Genomic DNA, 20,236 nt, shown 5'->3' with positions numbered 1-20,236 from the left:
ACTTTTGGAGGAGTCAGAAAGCATGGCCTCTATGTCTTGTGTTGCCACAAGGTTGAGGGTGTGGCTAGCACATCTCTGGTGTGGTGGTAAAACAAAATCCTCTCCTGAGTCTGCAGCTTCTTCCTCTGCCTCAGGTCCTGTGTCCAGGATCTCACAGATAGGCACAAACTCCACCTCAGCCTCCTCTTCCTGGTTATCACCATCATCGTCACTGGTGCCTGCAGCTTCCACTGGTTCTTTGGCCATGAAAACTCTGAACGCTTTCACAAAGTTGGAGCCATTGTCTGTAGTAGTGCACATAACTTTGTTGTGGATCCTGTACTGCACATGTACATCATGCAGTGCTTTTGAAAGGACATCGTATGTATGGCACCCCTTCAGACGCTTACAAGCCAAGGCCCCGACCTCACGTTTCAGGGTAGTTGGGTTGATCCAGTGGGCTGTTACCCCAAAGTAACTCTTCTTGCCATTGGTCCAACAATCTGCAGTGGTTGCTATATATGCCACAGCACCCATTCGGTTTGCAAGAGTTTCTCTCATGTGGCATGCTCTCTTCTCAATTCTGTCTCTCAGAGTCTTGGCACATATGATGGTGAGATCTTTGGGGAGTCCAATGCGAACCAGATTAATGAATGATGGTTTGTCCACAGTCTGAAGTGGTAATGTCTCCTCTACAATGAAATCAATGATTCTCCTGTCGAGACTGCTCTGGGTGACAGGCTCCCTGCCAGATCCCCACCTCTCAAGGGTTGTCTGCTGCTGCTTCAGCATTTTGGGAGGAGGGGTGTCATGCATTGGTTCAGGAAGGCCACGTCTCCTTGCCTTTATTGCTTCTTCAATTGCTCTCAGCTTCTCAGGGTGTGCCCTCTGAGGAAGAAGAACAAAGCATGAATCCAAGAAAAAATGGAAGAGGAACTTCACAATTTAAACATAAATAGACAATGGTCACTCTTTGAGGACCAGCATGACAAAGGCTTACCTCAAAATGTTTCTTCACATTGGATGAGGAGGAAACAGCTGATCTCAGATTTTTGATCCTTGGAAGGCAGTAATTGCATCGTACAACAACATTTTTCCCACTCTGGCTCACAAATGTACAAGCTTTCTCAAAGCCAAACCATGGTACTTGCTGTTCTGCAGATGTGGCTGTGGGCAACTGGCACTGCTTCATGCCCTCCTCCTCCTCGTGCACAGGGCCTCCTTTCTGAACCTCACTTTCTAGTTTTGCCTCCTCAGGATCAACAAGCTGTGACTCAAGTGGCCGCACTAACTGACTGCTGCTCTCAGCAGCAAAACCTGCAACAGGCGTCTCTGTAATAAACAAGAGATAATGCTCCTATATGGGTGAACTTCAGCTGTGATGTGCCCCCATCTCTTCCCCATGCTGCAAGATCCCCCAGTCAGAGTGGAAGTAAGCAGGTCGATAGCACAATTAAAAGAGATCCTATTTGCATAATTTTTGCTCACTAAATAACCCTGCCTGGGCCAGTCTAACCTACTATCTCACAGGGTTGTTGTGAGAACAAAATGAGACTAGGGTTCAAATCCCCACATAGCCATGAAGCTCACTGAGTGACCTTGGGCCAGTCACTGCCTCTCAGCCTCATGAAAACCCTATTCATAGGGTCACCATAAGTTGGAATCAACTTGAAGGCGGTACATATATTTTTTTATTTTGAATATGATGATTATGATAATAAATATGCAGCATTTCAAATTAATTCTGTATGAGAAGCATTCCATGCCAAGCTTGGAAAACCAAGGATGAGGTATAAAATGTAGACAAAAATACTTTTGACAAAATGCCATTTATCTTTTATCTTTTATATTTTATATATATGAGCCTGGGTAGGGAACATTTAATCTAGCCTACTTGCTTTCAGCAAGAAGGGTTAAGTGCCTTCAGGCTAGGGGACTCACCAGAAGGCCACAGCAGAGACAAAGGAGCCTAGTGTTGTGGAGATGTTAGATGGGAGCTTTGGGGAGTAAAGATGGAGGCTCCTGAAGGCTGCAATTCTAAACACACTTACTAAGGGATTAAGCCCCATAGAACTCAACAGGACTGACTTCTAAGTAGATATAGTTTGGACTGTGCTGTTGGTAAACCTTGACTAGGGTTCTTCTGCAAAGACATCCATATCCAAGCAGGGTTGGCAACCCCCTGCCTGGAATACCCTGCCCTTATCTTTAATGTGGCTGCTCCAAATGTTTTTACAGATTTGACCCTTTACTTCAGAAAGAGGTCTGAAAAACGAGTAAGAGTATCTTTTAAAATTGTTCTTTTCAATTCACTCTTGAATGAACATCATACCTAGGGCAGATCCACACCATTCCTTTAAAGCACATTCAACACCCATTTGAAGCACATGAATCCCACCACAGAATCATGGGAACTGCAGTTTGTTAAGAGTGGTGAGAACTATAACTGTGAGGGGGAAATGACACTTCCCAGAATTCTTTAGGGGAAGTCATGCACTTTAAATGCGAGTTGGATGTGCTTTACACATATTGTGTGAATCCACTTAATAAATTTTGCCTGCATGTAAATTGTTTTAATTAATTTTTCAAAATGGAAATAAGCTATAAAGTGTAGTGGGTGACCATGGGCTACTCACCATTTCTCAGCCTATCTGCCCCTCAGGATGAAAACAATGGAGAACCATGACTACCCCAAGGCATACTTAAAATGTAAAGGAAGTATTGTACAACCATAGTATGCAATTGGATACTTATAGGGACACAGCATGACAAAACTGGGTGGAAGTAATGAGTGGGGTACCACAGGGCTCAGTCCTGGGCCCAGTCCTCTTCAACATTTTTATTAACTACTTGGATGAGGAGGTATAGAGCATGCTTATCAAATCTGCAGATGATACAAAATTGGGGGGCATAGCTAATACCGTAGAAGACAGAAAGAAAGTTCAAAGGGACCTTGATAGGCTGGAGCATTGGGCTGAAAACAACAGAATAAAATTCAACAGGGATAAATGCAAAGTTCTACACTTAGGAAAAAGAAACCAAATGCACAGTTATAAGATGGGGGATACTTGGCTCAGCAGTACGACATGCAAGAAGGATCTTGGAATTGTTTGTTGATCACAAGCTGAATATGAGCCCACAGTGTGATGTGGCTGCAAAAAAGGTAAATGCTATATCAGGCTGCATTAACAGAAGTATAGTTTCCAAATCATGTGAAGTATTAGTTCCCCTCTATTCAGCACTGGTTAGGCCTCATCTTGAGTGCTATGTCCAGTTCCGGTCTCTGCACTTCAAGAAGGATGCAGACAAACTGGAACAGGTTCAAAAGAGGGCAACAAGGATGATCAGGGGACTGGAAACAACGCCCTATGAGGAAAGACTGAAGGAACTGGGCATATTTAACCTGGAGAAGAGAAGACTGAGGGGAGATATGATAGCACTCTTCAAGTACTTGAAAGGTTGCCACACAGAGGAGGGCCGGGATCTCTTCTCGATGTTCCCAGAGTGCAGGACACAGAATAATGGGCTCAAGTTGCAAGAAGCCAGATTTCGACTGGACATCAGGAAAAGCTTCCTAACTGTTAGAGCCATACAACAATGGAACTAATTACTAGAGAGGTAGTGGGATCTCTGACACTGGAGGCATTCAAGAGGCAGCTGGACAGCCATCTGTCGGGAATGCTTTGATTTGGATTCCTGCATTGAGCAGGGGGTTGGACTTGATGGCCTTATAGACCCCTTCCAACTCTACTATTCTATGATTCTATGAAAATATTTATATAAGCATGACTATCAAATATGTTTATTTATATAACCTGTAAAGATATTTATAGTGCAATCCTATGTTTGTTTACTCAGAAGCAAGTCCCAATGTATTCAATGGGGCTTACTCAACCAGGGAAAACTGCAGCCTCAAGTGATAAGGAACTTGTTCTTTTAACAAGTCCTTTAAGTTGAGACCTTATCCCAGACTGCGTCTGTGTTGAAATTGCTTTTTAATATGTTTTTAAACTTTTTCTTAAAAAAAATGTTTTTAAAGCTTTTAAAAATGTTTTTAAAGATGTTTTGTTTTAATATATTTTAAAGTCTGTTTTTATGATTTTTAAAGTGTTTTTAGTGCTTTTGTTTGCTGCCCTGGGCTCCTACTGGGAGGAAGGGTGGGATATAAATCAAATAATAAAAATAAATAAATAAATAAACTTCATTCATTTTTTTAAAAAATGAGTATTAGTTTCCTACATAATAAAAACTGTGATAAACCCTGCCTAATTTCTTTAAAAATAGGGTTGGAGGGAGAGAGATTTACAACACAAACACAAGTCTGCACTATGTTTACTCACAAGTCCCATTAATTTACAGCACAATCCTAACCATGTCTACTCAAAAGCAAGTCCTAATGGAGTTCAATGGGGTTTACTCCAGGTACATGCTTTACTCCCAGAAATGGCTTTACTCCCAGAAAAGCAGATATTGGATTAAATACTTTCATATTTCATAGCCCAGGGTCTGACTCTTGGACAGAAGAGGAAAAAAAACATTAAGCCATATTACTTACACAAACTGCAAAAAACTCAAAGCCACCATATTCTGACGTTCAGCCTAGGCATGCCTGGATCAACAAGTCACAACTCCGGCGTCATTGGCTACAATCATGAAAGGGCGGGGTTACAGCCAGAGCTTTGAAAAGTTACTTCTTTAAACTACAACTCCCATCAGCCCCAGCCAGCATGGCCACTGGATTGGGCTGATGGGAGTTGTAGCTAGAGCATGGATCTGTTTAAAAAAAAGTTGTGTGTGGGGGTTTACGTTTTGGTGTATATCTCGGGAATTAGACCACCTAGAAACTTACTTTTTTAAAAAAATTGAAGCTGAGAGTCCGGAGAGTAAGGAGTGGTAGCCAGAGAGCCGGATGCCCCCCCAAAACCAGAGACTCCAGCCAAAAACACACACACCGGGGCACACACACACACACAAATCATCGTCACTCACCTCCACAGCTCTTCTCCATTCTGCTGCTGCCTTCTCCGTTGTCCTTCAACTGGCTTTTTCCTCCGGCGTCCATTTTGTCCTCTCAGACGCTAGCAGCAGGCCCTGCCTATTCACCTCTTCCCTCGTGCCTCCTAACACAGATCACGAGGGAAGAGAGAGTCTGCACAGAGGTCCAATCAGTGTGAGGCACATGTCTTGTGTTAACCAATCACAGCCAGGAGCTGACTTCCCCTTGTTCCCACCCCCAAGTAACGTCCAACCTAACGTGGAAATGTTAAAGTTGCAGCTGAAAAGTAGGGAAATTACTAGTCGTTCCTTTACTTGCCAAATGTAATGGAATTACCCACTCGTTATTTAAAATTGTAACTAATTACAAGTAACTCGTTAAAAATAACGAGTTACTTCCAAGCTCTGCACCACTCACCCATATAAGCAGCTGGAGACGCAACCACTGCAGGTGTGGCCACCCCAGAAGGAACAGTAGGAAGAGCTTGAATGCCAGGTTGGACAGGATGAAGTTGTTCCTGGGGAAGACCAGTGCCCATGGAGACTGGAAATTGGGAGGAAGTGGATGCCAAAGATGCCACAGATGGGCAGGCTTGTACCGCAGCATCAGTAGACTCATCTCTGGGCGCTGCCGCTTCAAGAATACCAATTCTGGCGACCAAATCAGAAAGAATACCTGATTTAGTTGCCTTAGCAGCCAAGCGGGCCGACTTCTTACCTGAAGGGGCGGTGCTAGGCCCAGCCCCAGGCTCTGATGGGTGCCTGCGCTCTCCCTCAAGGGCCTCAACCCTTGCAACCAAAGCACAAATTGTCCCCATATCGTCTTCATCATCCGAGGACAGGCACTCTTGCCTCGAGGGGCACTTAGTCGCCTGCTTCACCACTCGAACCCCTCTCTTTTGCTGAACCTTCTTTGCTGACATGTTGAATTCCAGCTAAACTTAACAATATTAACAACAACAACAACAACAATTATTAGCAATATGCGATGCAAACTAAACGCCTTTATGAAAATAACCTAGAAACTGAGTCGACAGCAACCTCAAATGTGAAGAAATTAAGCACAGGCACAACCCAATTGGCCAAATCAATAAGCCACAAGGAAATTAAAATGGGGGGGTAAGGGTGAAGGCGAATCAATTCAATCTATTTATACTTATATATATGTATCTATAAACCAAATTTATTTATTTATATGTTGGAACAATTTCACTTAATTATAATTAAATATATATATGGCCTAACTAATTAACTAATTAAAAGAGAAGGGAATTGTGGATTATATTCAAACCTAAATTAAATTTGATTTTTTAAATTTTATTTATTTATTTATTTCAAAATTACCAATCAATTATAAACCAATTAATTTTTATATATCAAATGAGGGTGGATGGGGCTAACTTATTAAAGAAATGAAAACAACAGGGAGCAATTTGCCCCCTGCCTCACTCCAAACTCGCAAACTACCGGCTGATTCTATAACGCAGGATACCAATACAGAAAGGCGGGAAATTTAAACAGAATTACCAGAGGCAGGCCCAATGCTGAGCGAAAACCACTGACACCGGGGCCGCTGATCAAAACAAAGCCAGGAGGGCAGGCCCCACACCGCGACTATAGCGGCAGCAGGCAAACCAGAAAAGCCACCCCACACGCACCGCCTGGCTGGGAAACAACAATCATCACAGGCCGCCGCAATCACACGCGGCACTGCCCTGCACTGGGGATCAAGCTAGCCGAAAATACGGCCTTACCCACACTTCACAGCTGACCCGCGGTAACGATCCCAAACGTGAAAAGGAGCAGCCACTGCCCAGATTGCAGAGTAAGCCCTTAATAATAGGGATTGTGCCTCAATCTATTACAATGCCGGAAGGCAGGGAGCAAGCCACCCGACCCCTGATCCCCAGATAATGCGTGAATGAAAGAAAAAAGGGGGGGAGGGGAAGGAGGGGAGGGGGAAGGGAAACCCCCCCACCCACTCCGGCACACCTAAACAAGTACAGGTAACCAAGCGTGGGAAAGCAAAGAAACCGTGTATAATACAATCACCAGTGACGATTCAGAAGCAAGGTTAAGCACAATGAGCAGAAGAATCTAGGTCATAGAGTAGTTTCACAGCGTGCCGCAAGGCAAAAAAGGCACGTTTTTAGGGAGGAGCAGGCTATATATAGCTGCTCCATCCCTCTCCCTATTGGTCAAAGTACCCCACCTGACCTATTACAAATTTTTCTCGAACCTTCCCGAGTCTTCCCAGAAATAGGGTGGCGGCAAACCCGCCCCCACAAATTGCAGGAATGTTATTATGATTACTAAGGCCCTCTAAATTATTAAGATTTATTAGGACAAGACAGATGCCAACTGGGATAAAGATTTTAGAAAGGGTAGGTGCCATCACACTAAAGACCCAGTTACAACATCATGAGGAATGGACCTCCCGCTAGAACAATATCTGCAGGATGCCCCCTCCTACAAAACAATATTTAAGGGCTGAAGCAATCTCTTCGTTATCCTGTTCCCAAGCTGTATAGCACTTCATACACAGGTATCAGCACCTTGAACCTAGCCCAGTAGTTAATCGGCAGCCAGTGCAATCCTTTCAACAGGGGCATAATGTGATGGTGATATTCTGCCCCAGTGAACAGTTAAACCACTACATTTTGCACTAGCTGCAGCTTCCGGGTCAGTCTCAAAGGCAGCCCCGCATTGCAGTTATCCATTCTGGAGATTACCAGCACATGGATGACAGTGGTTAGCCTATCTCAACCCGTGAATGGCCATAGCTGTTTTCCTACTCCTATTACTAAAAATAATAATAGCCAGGCAAATCGCACTCGAGGAGAATATAGAGCAGAGCCAGTGAGGGCTGTGGGGAGACTCCCAAAGGTCAGATAAAGACTCAGATAATCTCACTCCTATAATTTTCAACATTATATTTATTATTTGTTTCCATTTATTGCCTTCCCAGCATGACAGCTCCTTCCTGGGAGTCAGGTTCTGATCCCTTCTGGTTCCTCCTTTGCCAAGGAGGAGATTGCTGCATGTTACAGAGCCATGAAACAGAAGAATTAATGTGAAGACTGCTAGGGATGGGATCCATTGGCCAGTCCCAATTTGAAAGGATTCCATCGACCTAACAGGCTGGTATTTGAGTTTGTTGTTTGTCTAGTCTAGTCTTTATTGCTACGGTCGTAGACCAGAACGTCCATGTATAAAGCCATGAACAATTACAACAAAAGTACAAAAACACAACCGTAGTAAATAAAACAGTAGAAAACTATGGAACAATAAAACAGTTACATGGAATAGCGGAACAATCATAATAAAACAGTAAAAACTATGTAACAATAAAACAGTTATAAAACTATGGAGTAGTGGGAACATCTGAAGGGAGAGATACGCTCCGAGCTGATTGGGCCGCAAAAATATATTTAGCTACTAGCAAGGTAGTATCCCTGCTAGCCGAATTAGGACAAGTGAACCAACGTTATCTTGGCAGCTCCTCAGTTCTGCACTGAATTATTAGATGTGTGCATATATATGTGCATTATCATACATAACTACTGCCATTAGGTTAGATGCCTTTAAAGGGGGCATTAGAAAAATATATGGAGTATGTGTTTGCCAGTGGCTATTAGTCACGATAGCTCCAGATTCAGAAACAGTATGCCTCTGAATGCCATTTGCTGGGGAGCAACAGCAGGGAAGATATGTTATCTTCATGTCCTGCTTGTGGACTTCCCATCGGCATCTGGTTGACAACTGTGGGAAAGAAGACACCAGAATAGATGAATCTTTGGTCTGATCCAGCAGGGCTCTCCTCATGTTCTTACTGCAGATTCACTGGTTCATTCTACCTCACAGTTTTGTTCTTTGCTCTTCCTCACCGATTCCTTCTGCTGTGGTACTTCTACATGCCATGACGCATTACCCAAGCAAATGTAGTAAGCGATACTGCTACTTGGTAGGTGATGGGAGAAAGCACTGTTACAGTACCAACTTTCTAAACAGCAATAGTTACTAATTGTGAAGGGTCATGCTACAGAAGTAATTATACAGCTAATTCAGAAGAACTGAAGGCAATGGTTTGGAGGGATAACCTCTTTCAGATTTATCCAGTTAACTGGGACCACAGAGTGCCAAAGGCACGAACACAGGGCACCACACCAATGTGCCTGCAGAGTAGTATCTCCAAGTGACTCAAGTCACTTGGGGAAGGGCTAGTCAGTGGTAGAACACATGCTGGTATACAAAAGGTTGCAGATACAAACTCTGCATCTCCAGTTCAAAGGATCAGGGCCAGGCATACCTCTCCCTGGGACGTTGGAAAGCTATTGCCCATATGGGTTGGATCCAGACATAGTCATGTTTAGAGTAGACTCAAGTATTGCAGAAGATCTACTTTGCATGCAGAAGGTCCCAGGTTGAATCCCTGGCATCTCCAGGGAGGACCAGAAATACCTCATTTGAAACCCTGGAGAACTGCTGCCAGTCAGTGTAGACAATACTGAGCTAGATGGACCAATAGTCTAACTCTGTATAAGGCATGTTCCTGTTGTATGGCTAACCAAAGTTCCATTGTCTTCAGAAGATTTACTCTAAGCAAGAAGAAAACTGCATCCAACCTAAAAGATCTAACTCAAGTTCTCTCTTCTTGCTGTCTAGCCATCTCTGATTCCTAAGAAATCACTGTTGCAGAGTGGAAACCATACTTTTAAAGTCACTTCATAACCCATTCCTGCGGCTTGCAAACCTAAAGCACAGTCCTTCAATTTCCTTTGTAATGAAACAAACTGTTATAAAGGCAAATCCACAAGTGCTATGGCTTGAAAAATATTAGCAGGGGGAGGCTGACAAGCAAAGAGACAACCTTGGTTTTACTCTAATTTTTATGCTAACAGTGCAAGAAAAGCAAGGGGGGGTATGTCAGACGTTTCTTGTGTAAAATCTCTGATATCTTTTAGTTACTGCTGAGTGCCAGCTTGGATCACCCTCTAGTCTTATCAGCTTTCTTTTAATTATCCAACTTCAAAGACTTTTTTTCAGAAGTGGTAGAGACCTTTGGGTCTTTCTGTTTTGAAGACAGCTAAATAAGCACGGATATTATCTCGCTACAGAGCACTTTTAATCACCCATGTCAAACTCAACATTTCAAGGGGTCTGGCACAGTAACAGTCCTCAGAAGGTAAATTATTACTGACTAATACAACGGTACAAAACAGAAAAGATGCAATGTGGCTCCATGAAATGACCACTTGAGAAGGAGTGAACCCTGTCTGAAAGTAAGTAGTTTTCAACAGAAATAGGATACCTAATTTTCTCCAGACTGAGTCCAGAGTGATTGAAGCGGAGGTAATAGAAATCAGGGGTGTCAAGAAAAAGACACACACTAATGCTTTTGTGACACCGAAACAAATGTTGGACAGAAATTGACACACATTATACTTCTGACTCATATGTAAGAAAGGGAAAACAAATGGGAAGTAATAGAGAAAGCAAGCTGATTTCCCCCTAGTCTTCAAAGAAATTACAAGCTCAAGTTTTGAAGAAAGAGGTACCACAGACCAAATGATTCCATCCTAACCAGCAGATTACCGGAAGGAGGTCCCATAGTTTTTCATGACTCTTGCATCCATGTAATCTGTTTAGAATCACTATCTGTGGGCAGAATGCATTTCTGAATGGCAGTCACTTTCTCAACTGGACAGGTAATGAACAATTTCAGAGACAGGTTACTCCTGACAACCAGATGTTGAGGATTAACAAGAAAGGATAGATAACACAAACATGCCCTGCATGTGAACCTCTCTGAAACATCTGGTTTGTCACTGTTGGATGGTAAAATGCTGCAGTAGAAGGGGCATTGGTGAAATCCAGACATAGGAAAGAAAAACCCCATGACTGTATCTGGAGGAATGGCTGAAGAGTTCATTCGGCCCTCATTTGTAAGTGGACTTGATTCATACTTTCCACACTAATACATGGATCAGAACTCAGTTATCATTTGGTTTTTGCATTCCTCCAGATTTTGTGGTACAGTTCTCAGCTCAAAAACAATAGCAATAGGCATATAAAAATGTGTGCTTTAGATTAAAATGCATATAAGAATGTATATGTTTGCATAAAATGTGTATTTTGGGGGGGAGGGCTAAAAAAATCTGTTTTTTTTAAAAAAAGATTGATGTAAATGGGATGGCATGGACTTATGAAGGAATGTGTGCAAAACTGACATAGACCGGAAAGAGACATTCCATCCCTGCTGCAACTCTTGAAGGAATATTGCCATCATATGACTTCACTACTGAAAGAATTGCACTGGTTGCCAATTAGCTACTGGGCTAAGTTCAAGGTACTGGTACTGGCGTACAAAGCCCTAAAGATTATCTTACCCCCTACATAACCAACCGATCACTGCATTGTGCAGGAGAGGGCATCCTGCAGATATTAGGGTTGCCAGGCTCAGGGCCTGAGACTGATCCTGTATCTTTAGGAGAAGAGAAAGTCAGCCAAGTGCAGGTGTTCTTGCAACACTGTAATGGGAAAAACCACAAGGTGGAATTCTCCCTTCCCTCTCCACAACTTTTAAAGATACAGAAGACCTTTTGATTGCCAGGCTCGGCCTCCAAGAGGTCTTCTGTATCTTTAAAAGTTGTGCAGGGGGAAGGGAGAATTCCACCTTGTGGTTTTTCCCATTACGGTGTTGCAAGAACACCTGCACTTGGCTGACTATCCCTTCTCCTAAAGATACAGGAACAGTCTCAGCCCCTGAACCTGGCAACCCTAGATACCATACAATCACAAGGACCATTCTATATGATGTCTGAATCAGCCCTTTAATGTAGGGACATCTATCCTTTGGAAATCCCTCCCATTGCATATCAGCCAGGCACCTTCCTATTGTAATTTCAGCACCTTCTAAAGACGTTTCTCTTTCAACAGACCTTCTAAAATCTTTATCCCAGTTGGTTTCTATATTGGATTTTAATTGATCTTATGTGTATGCTGCTGTTGCTTTAAATTCTTTTTATAAGCCCCATCTACACTATACATTTAAAGCAAGATTACACCATTTTAAACAGGCCTGGCTTCCCCCAAAGAATCCTGGGAACTGTAGTTTGTTAAGGGTGCTGAGAGTTGTTAGGAGACCCCTATTCCCCTCACAGAGCTACAATTTCCTGAGTAGTATAACAATCAATCCCTCTTCCCAGAGAACTCCAGAAATTGCAGCTCTGTGAGGGGACTCAGAGTCTCCTAACAAATCTCAGCATCCTTAACAAACTACAGTTCCCGGGACTCCTTGAGAAAAGCCATGTATATTGCACATGGGGCCATACTTACAAATGTAATTGTTTTATATATGTTATATTGTAAATTGCTTCGGGATGCAAATTAAATGAATAAACAACACAGTAAAACAGGCTGCAACCCTATACACATCCATTTGGGAATGAATCCCCTTGGACTGGGTGAGGCTTACATCTGAGTACACCTGTCTAGGATTGGGTTATTAAAAAGCTAGATAAGGTCTATAATGCTTCCATTGCCTACACATAGTGTCATTCCTGAGAATTATTGTGCTTTTTTAAAGTTAAGTATGTTGCTCTTACTCAAAGTAAATTGACTGTATGACTTACATACCATGGTTGTAAATGCAACCTATTTCCCCCAATGTTTATCTTGTCTGCCAACTTAACCAGCACAGGTCAGGAGTGGGGTGGATAGCCTAGATTCCCTAGATCACTGGTGCTAACCATCTCCAAGCAAATATTTCTACCTCCTCCACCAAGACCTTACCAATTTTTGCAATGGCAGCGAAAAGAAAACAATTAAAAAGACACAACACTGGCAGGATGGGTGAGGGAGAGGTTTAAACCAATGGGGATGCAAATTGCCTCTTCTACACTCTTCTACAGTCATCCACGGGAGCCAGTGTGGTGTAGTGGTTAAGTTGTTGGACTACAACCTGGGAGACCAGGGTTTGAATCCCCACCTAGCCATGAAGCTCACCTTGGGCCAGTCCCTGCCTCTCAGCCTCATGAAAACCCTATTCATAGGGTCGCCATATGTTGGAATCGGCAGTACGTTTACATTTACAGTCATCCAATTGATCATTTGATGAGTGGAAAATAGTGCTGTTTGTCCTGTATGTGTGTACGTCCTTTATACAGTATATGTGATGTGTATGTGTATTCCAGAGCATGGGGTGGCCAAACCCACTTTTGGTCACACCCACCACTGGCACGTAGCCCTTGTGCTGCAAGGGTTAGCCATCACTGCCCAATATGACTATTGGAAAATTCGGGCTGTGTACACACTGTACACTTCAAGTACATGACTTCCTTCAAAGGATCCTGGGATCTGTAATTTGTTAAGGGTGGTGGGTATTGTAACTCTGTGAGGGGTGAACTACAGTTCCCAAGATTCTTTGATGGAAGTCATGTGCTTTAAAAGTGCTTCAAATATGGTAGGTACACACTTTGTTAAAGCACATCAGTTGCACAATATTTGCCAAGCAAAGAATGTCTTAACTGGGCAAGTCTGGTTTCTCTTCTTTAGACCTTCATCAATACAAATTCATTGGTTACTGTCATAATCATTACTATTGCATTTCTTACTCTAAATTGTGCTTTATAACACATTTCTCATTTAGCCTCACAACAACTTTGTGAAATGTGTCAGGATCAGAGACAGTGGTCTGGTTTTGATGTTTCAAGACAGATGTTTCAAGACAGGGAATGGCATGGTCATGCTACAGGAAACTGGATGAGAGAAGGAAAATCATATATAGGGAAGGAGGAGGAACCATGTGACCCCATGGCATGTTTGGAGATCAGGAATGCTATGTTAGAACTAGAATAGCTGTTTGCCCAAGACAACACTGTGAATTCACCTCATAAGTAAACAAGGAATTGAATCGGGGTTGGATCCGGACTTAATTATGTTTAGAGTAAACCCATTGAAATTGATGAGACATCACTAATAGGCAAAAAACCTTGCAGTTTAAGAACATACCTATAGCCAACAGATATTTCTATCAAACTTTTAAAAGCAGGGAAATTGAATGCACCAGGGGAGCAGGAGACCTGAACTTCTCTCTGAGATATTGGACTGCCCTACAAAGTTGTGAAAATGCAAACACCATTTGGGTTGGTCTTTCACAGTCCAATCCACTTGCTGTGTGGCTTGGAAGAATTTGGTAACATGTGCCTCTGAGCATATGGTGAGTGGTGGCAACACCTGCCATCTCCAAAGATAAAGAATTACATTTTTGTGTGTTCGTTGGTGTTCTTACTTTGCTTCTTTTCTGTATTACTACTGTTTCTACAGAGAATCTAACCTAGAAAATTATATTTCTCTCATTATTCATTGTAGAAATCTGTGTCAAATTTATTTTTATTCATTTCAAAGCCTTGTTATTGGCTGATCTCATATGATGGTGAAGACAGCCTTTTGTGTTTCAAACTGGAGGTTATATTCTATTTGTAATTTGGGCGCATTAACAGTTGAATCTGAAACTGCAGTGTGATGTAGAATCAGATTGATTACAACATGTAGCTACTTAAGCAGTGACTCTAGTTGTTGGAAAAAATAAACTTGGCCTGCCCAAGAGGCATGTTTTCAGCCTGCTATGCTTAAACTACTCCACTTAAAGAAGGGTGGGCATGGTCAAGTAAAAACATAGAGCACACCTAGAATTTTGCTATAATATATTTCACCTCCCACTGTTTTATCTGGTGCAAACTGAGACACACCTCATGTCCATTGGAAACTATTCTGCAGAACAGTCAGTGCTATTATTCCAGAATTGTTTTTGGAGCTTTTTCTAGTGTTGCAAAGTGTTGCTGTACTTCACATATTCACAGAAACAGAAGCAAAAAAGAATGATTTACTATAGGAAACTTCACTAAAATTGCAAAGTAAATCAAACATATGAACAATATCAACTGCTTTAATATAGTTGCTTCCTCCCTGGTAAGACAAGATCAGCAGAGCACATGTCTTGTTTCTGTTATTTGGGCTGATTGCAGGTGTTGCCACCACTCGTCATATGCTCAGAGGCACATGTTACCAAATTCTTCCAAGCTACACAGGAAGTGGATTGGACAACACTGAGCTAGATGCGCCAATGGTCTAATTCAGTATAAAGCAGATTCCTATGTTCCTGTGTATGGTGTGCACACAGCCCAATGTCCACGTATGATGGGAACTGTAGTCCTGAAAGGAACCATATTTGCTACCCAATGTTTGTGAAGGAAATGTTTGTAATTATACATAGATTATGAAAGGCCTAGCTCATCAGCTCTCTGCCCTATCACTGAGAAGAGCTGAGCGCTGCAGACTCTTCATTTGTCCATACGAGGAGATGCTCATACTCCTAGTGAATAAATATCTGGTTAGTACTTAGCCCTGAGTTGCTAGGTAGCACATATTGTCAGAGCTATTCTTTTCTATGATCTTCATGAAACCTTTAAAGAGCAGATTGAAACAACTACATTAACTGCATTGAGGAAAACAATGTCAGGACAGGAGATCCAATCATGATCCACCCATGTAAAGTGTAGTTTGGCCCTTGGACAAAACAAAAAATAGATGGTATACATGACTTTGCTATCCCCCATCATCATTAGAGGTAAGTGGTGACATTTGAGCTCATATACTTTAATGTTTTGGAATTAGAAAGCTATAGAACCAAGAGTTACCCATACTGAATATCATCAGACAAAAGTATATAACCTCCTGCTTTGCAATAAAGAAAGGTTAAGTTGACACCATCTCCTGGCCAAATCAAGATACTATGCAGAGGATGACTGCTAAATATTCAACACTTACTCAGGGAAGTTTTAGGTAGCAAAATGTCATAATCCCAAACCCATGTTTAAGAACCCCACTTTGAAGGGCAGCCAATATATTTGAGGCTTCTAACAGGATACTGACCTATAAAAGTGAAGTTCACTCCTTTGTCACCTTTAGAATTGAGAAATTCTTTGAATAAAGAAACTAGATAGCTGGTCCTAGGGGAACACTCTTCTGTGATACATACACATATGCACACATACAGCAAGTGAATGAAAGAGGTCAGCTTAGAAAAACGTAGCCTTTGTTACTCATTTACAACTCTCGATAAAGTGAGCAGCATTTTCTCACATTATTTACTTAAATCTGCTTACTTGTGTGAGAAGACATGTTATGTCAGGAAGGATACAGGAGATTTTTATTCAATCATTCATTTTATGTATTTCTATGCCTTTTCAACCAAATGGTTTCAAGGTAGTTTGTAATAAGACAAAATGATAAAATCAGTACAACATCAAACACAATCAGTAAAACTCAGTACACTAGCAGATCAAAACAACAAAAGCTCAAAACTTAACAAGCCTTGGAGAATAAAAATAATAATAAAAGATAGTGCCAAAAACTAGTGCCAAAAGATCTTCACTGGTGACCTAGGTGCCAGATGATCCTCTTTAAGGAGGGAATTCCATAAATGGAGAGCCACCACCAAAAAAGGCTTCTGTCATGTTCCCAAACATTTCCCCCCATGGACCACTTGAAAACTGCTGATCGTCTTGGCAGACCACTTAATTCTTTTTCTGCTTGTTGTGGCAATTGTAATGTGCTGTGCAAGATACTGTGTGATTTTTAAATGTATTTTTATTGCTTCTTTTATTTCTTGTATTGTATTGTATTGTATTGTTTTGGATTGGATTGGATTTGGAAAACCAAGGTACTTCGCCATGAACCTCACTTCTTACTTACCCTAGGAGCCAATCATCATGAAAGGGAAAGTGTGTGTTAGCTACTGAGAAGAGTCTTCTCAGTGACTGACTCACCTCCTTTCACTTTGATTGGCTCCAATCAGCACAAAAGGACAAGAAAACACATTGTTAACCGAGTGAGAAGACTCTTCTCAGTGGCTAACATGCTCCCTTTCATGCTAATTGGCTCCTACACAAGGACCCTTCTGGGAACCTGCTCCCAAAAAAGTAAGGGGCGTATGACCCACAGTGACCCTGGACAACTACACCCGATTGCCCCTCATCCAGACTATCACTGATTCTAGATATCAGCTGAGCACTTCCACTGACTTAGATGAAAATGCAAAATTAGTAGACAATCTACATACACACCACAACTCTCCCTGGTGTTTTCCTGTAGACATTAAAGACCATGAAAGACAAGATGCAACCATGCAGAACCTCGTAACATAAATGCCAAGAGGCTGTGCAGCAATCCCTCAACATCATTGTCTGGAATTGGCCTCTATGTAGGAATGGAACTACTAGAAACCTATACTTCCAACTCCCAACCTGGACAGCCTATCCAGAAGAAAACCAAGAGGGAAGCAGGAGAATTATCATGTCTGTCTCCAAGCAAAGCAGTTTCTGTGCTAAAAGCAGACCTGAAGCCAGGCTGAAATGGGTCTACATAAACAGTCTCCTTCAGGAATGCTTACAGTTGTCCAGCCACCCACTGCTCAATCATTTGGCCCAAGAATGAAATATCTGCAACGGGAAGATAATTATTAACATCTTCAAAGTCCAGGGAGTTCTCACTACTGCCTCTTTTCTGACAGCCAGGACTGTTCCCTCTCTCAACAAGAAATCAGTTGCATTCTGCACCCGGTCCTTCAACAGCTGACTGCTAGATTTTGTCAGCCTTTTTGTTTTCAACTTTTAATACGCATTAGAAAAAAATGTATGATGAATATTACATCACGTCACTTCATAATCTACATATATTTTAATTACAATGTGCTACAGATAGCATTAATTACTGAGGCCTATCTACCTCTATGAATAACAATGTACCTTATTTTTCCCACTAAACCAGTACTTTGAGAAATGCAACACTGCCATCTATTGTTAAATATTTTAAGGGTTTTTTTAACTTTTGAACATCAATCAGGCTTTGGATAAAATTTCATTATCACAAATGGCTTCTTCCCAGTGTGGAAGGTTGTGTGATATGTATAAATTATTAACTATTTATAATATAAAACAGTCCTTGCAACGTTAAGTACTCATTCGTTTGTTCATATAGCACCATCAATGTGCACGGCACATTACAGAGTATAAGGCACAGTTCTCTGTCTGAAGGAGCTTACAATCTAAAAAAGAAGCAACAGAAGAAATCAAGAGATATAATACACAACTGTTACATGAGTTTAGGTTTTGTTAGAGAGCAAGTTACAGTAGGACTAGAAGATTGTGCCAAAGACTTCCTGGAAAGAGGGGGCTTCCAGAATTCTGGATGTTGTTCAGGGATGGGGAAAGATCAGAGAATGGTCTGAAAATGGAAGGTGTAATTCCCTCTCTGATGTCGATCTAAGTAGCTGACCAACAGGGAGTTCCCTACATATTTGTGGCTCTACATAGAAGAATGTTTAAATACTGTATAATAAACAAGTGAAGTGCTCTGAGGATTAGAGCAAAAGCAGAGTCAAAAAGACAGCATGTAGACCTGTGTCACATGCTCCAGGTGAGTTTTGAAATCCCTAATAAATAGTAGTTGGCCAACAGATAAGTTGAGGAAGGTGAGATCCTGTTAGATATTGCAGTTCCTCCCAAAATTCTTTCTATTCAACCCAACCTATAAAATTCAAAAATGAATTTTACCTATTCCTTTCTTCTTCCTGTGACCAATAAAGATACTCATCAGTGTATCTTTTCAAGGACAGGGTGAGAAGGATTTCGTCATAGTGAGATTAACAAAAACCCTTTCTTTGCCTTTAAAACAATAATAGCTCATATGTTTTAAAGCATTCTACTGCCATCCTGTGCCTGAAAGAGAGACTGTATCCACTCCAGAATTGCCATAATTAAACAACCACTTTGTGTACCCCAATTCTGCATCTCACCCTCCCTTCGACAAACTTTATATTTTGCATTAAAGAGAAACAAATTCTGCATTTGCAGTTACTCAACTGTGCAATTATGGAACCTTGGTTGTTTTTTAAGGGTTGAGTAAACAACTTGAAAGGGAACATCTCGAAGAATGAGCACCTCAGAAGGGGCAAGGCTATTGAAAATGGAAAGCCTGAGACAAATGTGAAATAGAACATCACTAAAAAAAGAGAGAAGACTTAAAACTGGCATATGCTAATATATGTGTAGCAATGTAATTTTAGAAATAATTACTATAATTTAAATAGAAACATAATACATTGCACTATATTGGGGAACATTGTGACCCAAGGCCTTCAAGGCCTCTGTTCTCCCTTATTATCTTTAAAACAGACTTGGACTGGATAGCTCTTCAATCACAGGACTGTCCTCTGTATAGTAGACATGGCCACCCTACCTCTTTTAGGGATCAGGGTTCTTGCATGAGTTTTTGCAGGATTGGTATGTAAGGAGTAAAGGCAGTAAGCCAGCCTTTCCCAACCGGTGTGCCTTCAGATGTTGTTGGACCACAACTCCCATCAGCCTCAGCCATTGGCAATGCTGGCTGAGGCTGATGGGAGTTGTGGTCCAACAATATCTGGAGGCACACTGGTTGGGAAAGGCTGCAGTAAGCAAACTGAGAAGGCAAGAAGCTGAATTGTGGTTAAGGAAACAAGCGGAGGCTGCTTCCACAGAGGTGGTCTGAATGAGAAGGCTAAGGGAAAGCACAGGAGCAGAGACAAGATGAGGCACAACCAAGGAACACATCAGGAAGCAAGCGAAGGATATGTTAACAGAAGTTCTATTCAGATGTCAGGTTGCATAAGAAACAACACTGATACAACAGAACTATAGGGCTGTGCATTTAGTGAGATCGCATTCTTCCTGGTCCCTCATGTGATCAAGTGAACTTCTGTTGTGAAGATCCTTTTGTCCTTGAATGGTTAAGAAGCCTGATTTGCTGAATGGCACAGCCACAGATACAAAAGCCTTTCCAATGCAAAAATTTACCTTTTCATACAAAGGACTAGGAAGAACCAGAAGCAAGACTTCAGGAGCAAGGCTAAATGCACAGTGCTATGTTTTATGTGTATTGGATTTTGCATTGAGTAACATTTGCATGGGGCTAGAATATTTTCCAAAACTGATGAAAAGTGTTTTGATGCATCTGATGAAGTTGACTGTGGTTCAAGGAAGCTTTCTTATGACATAATCAATGTATTAGCCTTAAAAGTGCCACAAGTCTCTTTGCTGCTTTTGCTTCCATAGACTAAGAGGGCTTCCCTTCTAGAATATTTTTCATGCTAGATACTCTATGACAGCCCTTGCCAACCTGGTGTCCTCCAGATGTTTTGGACTACAACTCCCATCAGTCCCAG

The 20,236-nt window shown here is 41.7% G+C and overlaps 1 protein-coding gene across 1 annotated transcript in view; it reads right to left on the bottom strand.

The window, feature by feature from the left end:
• The window catches only part of LOC133386088 (uncharacterized), a 32,672-nt gene extending 31,587 nt beyond the window's left edge, over positions 1–1,085 (bottom strand). Inside the window, exons 1-2 of the mRNA XM_061629709.1 lie at positions 980–1,085; positions 181–867 (exon numbers count right to left, since the gene is read on the bottom strand). Coding sequence (XP_061485693.1) covers positions 181–795 — 615 coding nt within the window. The 5' untranslated portion in view covers positions 796–867; positions 980–1,085. The remainder of the gene's footprint in view (positions 1–180; positions 868–979) is intronic.
• Positions 1,086–20,236: the final 19,151 nt, after the last annotated feature.

Source organism: Rhineura floridana, chromosome 5 (assembly GCF_030035675.1).
Source record: "Rhineura floridana isolate rRhiFlo1 chromosome 5, rRhiFlo1.hap2, whole genome shotgun sequence".
Lineage (NCBI taxonomy): Eukaryota > Metazoa > Chordata > Lepidosauria > Squamata > Rhineuridae > Rhineura > Rhineura floridana.
The sequence above is the reverse complement of the archived record's forward strand: the minus strand, read 5'-3'. Positions and strand labels throughout refer to the sequence as shown.